At 35.5% G+C, this 8,443-nt stretch overlaps 1 protein-coding gene across 1 annotated transcript in view; it reads right to left on the bottom strand.

Annotated features, from left to right (window-relative positions):
* The window catches only part of OBI1 (ORC ubiquitin ligase 1), a 51,384-nt gene that overhangs the window by 28,436 nt on the left and 14,505 nt on the right, over positions 1 to 8,443 (bottom strand). The window contains exons 3-4 of the mRNA XM_006139948.3: positions 7,648 to 7,739; positions 4,304 to 4,552 (exon numbers count right to left, since the gene is read on the bottom strand). Of these exons, the coding sequence (XP_006140010.1) occupies positions 4,304 to 4,552; positions 7,648 to 7,739 (341 nt within the window). The remainder of the gene's footprint in view (positions 1 to 4,303; positions 4,553 to 7,647; positions 7,740 to 8,443) is intronic.

Here is an 8,443-nt window from a genome sequence, read left to right as displayed (position 1 = left end):
GATGAACAGATTAAAAAACTGTGGCACAAAAAAAAAAAAAAAAAAAGAGTTGATAATAATTAAGCACAAGCTAAAACAAAAGTGCCATGTAAAAATTATGACATGAGCCATCTGCAGTTTTCAGAGCAAGAATATCAGAAAACTAAATGCTAGAACATAGCCTTCAGAAACCTGACAATCACCCCTGGGACTGACTTGTAAAACTGTGAACATGACTAAACATTTTAAAATCCATATTTCCGAGCACTTTGCCACTCAATCCAGGGAAATAAACACGGTGTTAGTTAGCTTAGCGTCACTGAAGGACCATAGTAGTGAAAAAAAAATTCTTTCTTTACATGACAATACTCTGAGTAAGGTAACATTATATCCCATGCAAGTATACATAAACTAATGCTGAAGAGTTAATTCTTGGGCTATGAGACTAATTTCTTGGTTGCTATCTAAAAATATTTTTCCAGTGTTAATGAACTTAATATGATTAACCATTTGCTCTCTTTCTCCAAACAGGCTTCCCCAATTCACTGATTCACAAATTCTAGTATCCTTAATACTGAAGTTAGTATTTTCTTTTTTTTCTTTCTTTTTTTGGAGAGGTTTTTGCTATAGGGCGCATGTGCTCACCAGAGACAGAAAGTGAGAAATCACCCCCCAGGGGGGATGGTCATGCAGCAATCCCTTCTCCTCCATTCTCCTCTCGGGATCTTGGGCACGCACGCACATGCGCCCAGCGTGAGTTTAAGCCACCAGCTCTGGGACTCGAACCGTGGTCGACTACATGGGAGTCCAGTGACATAGCCATTACGCTAACTGCTGGTCCCAAAGAGTTATAAATTCCATAAATTCTCTCTTGATTAAAAACAACAAACTCCCAAGTACAACTGGCTTTCTTGAATTACATGATACCTAAAAGTTACGTAACAAGACATTAATTGCTAGAAAATCTAGAGACTTGATATTGCTTCTGGAGAGTCTAAAACATAGTACTTAAATTTTAACATATTCTCAAAAGCTACTAAATTCCCTTGTTATTGTATTTGTGTATTTCTAAGGGGGGGGGCAGGAACAAACTCCTTTGACTAGAAACCAACATCGCCAACTTGGCAAGGAAAATTCCTCGACCAGAACATGTATATTCAACGTGAATGAGTCACAAGGACTACTGACAAAATGGACTTCTTAAAACATACTTCAAAAATTGACTACTGCTTTCGACTACTAGAACTTCCGGTTATATTACTTATTACCCACATACAAATGCAACACAATTAACCTAGTGGAAGAAGGTCAGAGGAAATTCTTTTGAGCCTAAAACCCTTACTTAAGACTCATCCAGGTTCTTTTGGGGTTCTGAGTATCTGCCTATCTTCATGGTTGCACACCAACCAGGAGTGTGGAGGGTTAATTTTCTAAGTGACTGAAAACACTATTTCAGGCCCTCTGAAGATATTAAGGAAAAGACATTTATTTCCCATATGTACATACAATGAATAAAGCTCTCAAGAAAAGTACCATATAGGGAGGCACTTAGTGAATGCTTTTTGATGATGGTAACAAGCTTAAATTAGAAAATCATTTGATTTCTTTTCCCCCACTCCCCATCCCCTTGTACTATTGCTATGTTTTAAGGTCTCTCACCAATGATATGGCTCTGTAATATTTCTTACTACAGGCTTACTAGTTCCTCAACTATCAGGAATTTTCGAGGTCAGGAGGTTGGTTAGTAAAGATTATAAAGGCCACCGTTCTGCCTACTTGTACCTCAAAGAGTAATGAAGACTGCAGCTAAGTAGTCTGCATTCTTAACACTGACTGGATCATGATACTGACCTCATGATAATTCAAAACTCACCCAGTCTAGGAAACATCAGAAAAAAAAAAATGTCTGTTTCTGTCATGCTAATCAGTCCTTTATTCTGAATCTTTTGTACCCTTATATTTAATTTATAGTATAATATTTTGCACTTCACATTTGAGTTACACCTCTGCAGTCTATGTTTTTTCATATATTCATGTACCAGTCTGTGGCTTATAATAACATCACTAGGCATCCAAAATGGGCGTATTAAGTATCCCAAATAATTCTTCATCCCAAATAATTCTGAAGACTCAGGGGTTGCTGTGGGTATTGAGTTAAAATGTGACCATAAAGAGAGCAAAGACAAACTGTGTTTTATGTATTCTTTATCTTATATTCCTCATACCACTGTTACGAGTTTTGAATAGTTTTTACAGAGATTCATGCTCTAAGAACCGTTTATTGCTAAAAATGTAAGTGAAGTTTTAGTAACTCTGAAGGAGACCAGAAAGAAACCATAAAGAACATACTGAGAGCTCAAGAAGGAGAAGTTAAAGGGTATGGCAGGGTGGTAAATGTTTTAATTTTCAGCAGTCATTCCTTTTTAGTATACTTTTGTTTTCAAGAAAATATCATTTTCTTGTTTTCTACCAAACCAACATACTAATATTGGCTATCAATGCCTAGAAAAACTGCACATTTCCCTAAACTTGTAACGAACTCAGTGCAATTATATCTGTGGTTTCCTTTTTCTCTGAAAGTACTAAGCTCCCATCTTCATCTCATTTTGGTCTTTTCTGAGCCCAAACGACATTTATTTTATATGTTGAAGATGACTTATGCTATGTTGCAACATGAGGGAACTTCGAAAAGTCTGTGGAAAATTAAAGTCCAAATTACTTTGGTGCAAAAATTTTGAAATCCATGCATAGTTTTTTCTTTCTTCTGCTCTTTTACTTTTATTTCTTCAATTGCCAGAGGGTACATGTGCTTGCCAGAGAGATACCAAGAGAGAAAAGAGAGAGAGAGCACCTCCCAATGGGAAGTAGTCATGCCACAATCCCTTCTCCATTTTTCCATTCTTTTAGAATACATGCACACACACCTCTGTAGTATTTTTCAAGCCAGCAGAGCCAGGATTTAAACCACGGTCAGCCAGGTGGGATCTAAATCCCTTAACCACTAGACTGTGGGGCTGACCCCATAGTTTTTTCATAATATACATTTTTCATAACTTTTTGAAGACCCCTCATACTTCTCTACTATTTAAACTCACTGAATATCTGAGAACCAATATAAAATGGTACTTTTTAAAAACAGTCTAACGACCCAGTATGACATGGAATTCCTAAGGCTTTCTGGAGGCAGAATTTGGTAATTCGGCACAGAAATAATATTTTAAGGGAATGCAGATAGGTTGAATGGGTGGTAATGAACATAAATATTACAAAACCATCTCCATTCAGCACAACAGGACTCTACTCTGGTTTAACTAGAAATCAAGTTAAAGACGGGTCTTCAGTCAAGAGTGCACTACAGCATTTTTTTTTTTTTTTGAGAGGTTTTCGCTATAGGGCGCGTGCGCTCGCCAGACAGACAGAGAGAGACAGAGAGACAGAAAGCGAGAAATCACCCCCCAGAGGGGATGGTCATGCCGCAATCCCTTCTCCTCCATTCTCCTCTTGGGATCTTGGGCACGCACACACACGTGCCTGGCGTGAGTTTTAAGCCACCGGGTCCGGGACGCAAACCGCGGTCGACTACGTGGGAGCCCAGCGACATAGCCATTACGCTAACTGCTGGTTCCCAAGAGTGCACTACAGCATTTGACTGTAACCTCTAGTGCTAATGGCACAGATTTTTACCTTCCTTCCTATGGAAAATCCTAGAAGTTAATCTTTTTCACTCATGCTTCATCTTGATGGATGGATGCAAGAATAACTGGGGAAAATGTACCAACCTCACAAGCCACAATATCTTTTGCATAGAAAAGTCTAAAGCAGTTGCTCATATAGCTCTCTTGAAATTAGTCAATAATCCTGAACTATATGTTTATAATTTTAAAAATTAAAGAATGATAATGCTAGAAAAGATAAGCTCAAAATCTTTCATTTTATCCATAGAGAAACGAGTATGTGTTTGTTTTTATGCACACAGGCATCACTGATATAAGCTTTAAAAAACTAAGGCAAACTGCAAAGGGGGTAAAATAGGAACACATCCTTTAAATTACTCTTGCAGAAGATGCAATCTCATATAGAAGTCCTATAGACTCTCCAATTATAGTCACAAATGGAACCACCTGATACTTCTTGGCAGCTAATGATATTTAGCAAGAAAAAGTTTCCCTATTGCATAAAATGTTCATCTAAGGACTCTGTCCTTCCCTTACAAATCATTCATTGATGAGTTAAGATAAAATGGCTACTTATACTCTGAAGAGTGCTTAAAATATTTTAGAATTTAAAAAACTATAATAGATTTTTAAAAACCACTACAACATACCTCCTTTAACTTATCCACATCATCTTTCACTTTTTCATAGATTTCATTAGCTGTTTTGAGCTTTTTCTTCCACTCTATTACAGTTTCTGGGTCAATTTTACTTGGATTATCTGCAACTAGATGTTTGTCTTCATTTTGGTTGCTCTGCATCAAGTTTAAAGGATCCAGAATAGTCTTGATCTGTGACTCCAAGCTGAGATTTTTGCTCTTAAGCTCATCTACCTCTTTCTGCAAACAATCTATTTCATCCTGAAAAAACATTGCACAGTCATTAGGCAGGCATGGACACTAAATTTAATGTATGCTAAACCATAGCCAACATGTTTTTTGAATCTCCAAATACTGTAGATAACATAGATTATTTACACAACAGTTCTGTGGAGAGAAAGTCACATTCAGTTTAAATTCCCAAATTGTATTCTCACTCTGATAAAAATCGGCATTTACATGGCTTTCATTTTAATTCAGGGATAGCTGTGGTTTTAAAAAAATATATTATATCTTTGCTTCTATTTGTGATATCATCTAGAGAATAAAAAAAGTCACATGTATTCCAATATGGAAGCAAATTCCATTTCAGGAGAAATATCTTAGACATGTTTACCTACTTTACTGAGGGGAATTAAAAACCACAATGTTAACCAAGATGATCTTTTAGGGTTTTGTTTGATAGTTCTATTGCTGCTTCTCTATCTGAAGTAGGAATAAAAACCATATATCGTTTCCTTGCACTTTCATGTCAGAATAATTTTTAACTTTTCCAGATTCTTGCTTTTCAATTATTGCCCTGATTATTGCCAGTATTAATTTTCCCACTCTGGAACCAGTTATTTTCTTAAATCTAATCATTAAACATTTGGGTTAGAACTCTTTCCTTCTGATGTTATTTATTCATCTATAATGAATATACCACCTTAAACTGATGTTTGTTAAAAGTTCTGTTATAAAATAAATTCTAAGCAGTTCAATGTGCCAGTGATCTCCCAAAAGATTACTGTGATTGGTAGCTAACTATAGTATATATCCATTAAGTATGTATGAATGCATTTTGGAGGTAACAAAGATAGTGTTTTATTTTAAATTAAATTACATTTCAAGTTAAACAGCATTAGAGTAAGAAAATTGCTTTATTTGAGTATGTCCTAAGATAAACATATGTATTTATATATTCATATGTGAAACACACACACAGATGCTTAATCTTTTATTTGAACCAAACTGTATTTCAAAAAATTGAGTCAGGTGAGGCAGTTACCATGTACATAAAGATATTTTCTGTCAAAAGAAGAGGTCAATATTATATCCCCTTTAGTCAACAAATAATAACTGAGGGAGCTGGAGGTGGTACAGAGGTAATGCAAAGCACTCTAAGGCTGACCCACATAGAAAGGTTCTGGGATCAAGTCCAGAGACTGTTTGCAGTATGCTGGGAGAGTAAAAGCTCATGATCTGGAGCTGGTTGAGACTGAAGGTTGATTGTGGTATCAAGATATTGTTGGTGGTGCACTCTTTCTGTTTCTTCTCCATCTCTTGCTCATGGAAGAAATAGATACACTTAAAAACTAAAAGATGACCGGGTTTAATATCTGCTATTCAAAAGTAGATGTGGGCCAGTCATCTTCTAACATTTAACAAGCATGGTGATTAAGGCAGCTGGGTTTCAGATTGCTGACCCCACGGTTTGAGTCTCAGACCAGTGACTTGAAAAGTACACTGGGCATGTAAGTGTGCATGCCCACAATCCCAAAAGGACAGAGAAATGGAGAAGGGATTGTGGTGTGACCATTTCCTATGGTGGGGGTGGGGGTGATTTCTCACTTCCCCTCTCTCTCTTTCTCTTTCAGTTTTTCTGTGTTGAGTGCATGAAACCTCTGGCAAATTAAAAAAAAAGTGTATGTACTCATTTAAAATGAATTTCTTTGGAAAAATTTAATAGCCATGTCAAATCAACTTGTTAATTCATATTTAGACAAGAATTAGGAAACAGCTTATTTCACGGTAAAATCTCTGTGCTGGGAATTAATATAAGATTACCAGAATTAATCAGGTTTCTAATCACTTGTGAATTTATAAGCAAAAGCAAAATGATGATTGTGGAGGACAGATGAACTCTCATAAGATTTTCTTTACCTCCTAACATCTGTTTTTTAAAGAATTATTTTATTGTAATTAATTAATTAATTAAAATTTGATCAGAGAGGGGCAAAGGAGGGGGAGGGAGAGAGGGAGAGAGAGAGAGAGAGAAAGAGAGAGAGAAAGTAAGAAAGCAAGCTGCCAGGTCCAGGACTCAAATCACAGTCAGCCATGTGAAAGTCTAGTGCCCTTAACTACCACACCTCCTGCTGGCCACCACCTCCCAACATCTTAGGTGAGCAAAATACAAATGACATGTACAAATTTTAAATTAAAAAAGAAAAAAAAAGTGAGAAAATACTTCCATCTATCCTCTGGAATCCTATTCTCCCCCTTTCTCTGTACTTAAAAAATAAAATAAAATTTAAAAAGAAACTCCTTACTTATAATAAAATTAGGAAAGGGAAAAATAATTTGTCAAGGTTTTTTTTTTTTTTAATTTATTTATTTCCTGAGGGTAGGGACATCATCGATAGGGTCTTCATGCTTTGATACTCCCACAGCACTGCAGCCAGCCAGCATCACAGGTAAGCTCAGCCAAACTGCATCGGCAGACCCAGAATTCAAACCTGGAACTTTACCTTATGGCCTCCAGCATTGTGCAGCAATGGTCCTCCAATGAGGTGTTTTAAAATTAGCCTTTAAAGTAAGGTTTAATATTCAGCCTTAAAAAACAATGAGACCTTATAGTTTGATTAGAAGTGGATGAGTATAGAAGACTCAATGTTGAGTGAAGTGAGCCAGACTTTGAAAGTTACACTACTGTATGCCCCTAATCAATATGTGCCAAATGTCTGCAACCTATGGCAGAAATGAAAAGATCCAAAGATACGGTAATAGAAAGAATAAGTATAGATTCCAGAGACTATAAGGGAGGGGAGTGTATGGTACAGAGTGGGTGGTAAAAGATGTGAGGTGCCAAGGGAAGAAACATTTAACAGACCAAAAAAAAGTAAAGTTTATGTAAAAAAAAAAAAAATGCATGAGAAACTTTAGGAAATTTTAAAGACAATGACAAAATGTATTTTGTATTTTATCTACTACAATTGATTCCCTACATACACATTGCTAATAATATTAAAATATGTCCCCACTTTTCTCTGAAAAACAAATAAGGTTTCACAGGATGTTTATTAAACAGTCCAGGGACTGAGGCAGTTCAATTTTACCTTGAATTCATTGCAGATATTATTTTAAACTTTATCGTTTACCTCATATTCTTTGTGGAGTAACTCAAGTCTAGTTTTCCGTAGGTGCTTCCTGACTGTATGACTTAGCATAGGCTCACTTTCACTTGTTCCTCCTACAAAATAAATAAATAAAATCCTAATTTTTCATTCTGATTAGAGCGGAATAAAAATGAACCTTGTTCTTATTGTATTATATAGTTTCCTAGTTTAATATTCCTCCTTTCCCTTACATACTTTCTTAGGTTGCCATCAGGTCTTTCCTCTATTCTAATGAAAAAAAATAAACATCAAATAAGAAATATTGTCAGTAAAATATCACATTGCAATTACTCACCTATGTATCTTACAGCAAACTCAATGGAGGAAAGGTTTATATATACTTTTCATTAATTATTACAGTTGGACTACTGCAAATTGTGAAAATTAGTCAAATCTTTAATAATATCAATTATATTTATATTTAACTGATTATATAAAAATATTTACCATTTATATGTATGTATGTATATAATTATACTTAAGGTATCCAGGCATTTCTGGTTACTGGTTGCACAACTGAAAAGATTAATGAATCTTTTCACTGAGTCTAATGACTCAGTTAAAATAGATATGAGTCATGTCATTAACTATATGTCCTGAGTAGTTGGAAATATACTCAAAATGAATTCTTCCTGATAGCTCTTCACTTACATTGTAGTTACTTTCTTTGTACATTTTAACATAATGATAGCAAAAGGCATTTTACAGATGTTCTTTTTCAGGGCATTCTACTGAAATGCAAGAATGGATGAGCTATTTTACTTGAGAAAAATGATAT

Source organism: Tupaia chinensis, unplaced genomic scaffold, assembly GCF_000334495.1.
Source record: "Tupaia chinensis unplaced genomic scaffold, TupChi_1.0 Scaffold000013_1, whole genome shotgun sequence".
NCBI classification, from domain to species: domain Eukaryota; kingdom Metazoa; phylum Chordata; class Mammalia; order Scandentia; family Tupaiidae; genus Tupaia; species Tupaia belangeri.
This window is presented reverse-complemented; position numbering and strand designations above follow the sequence as displayed.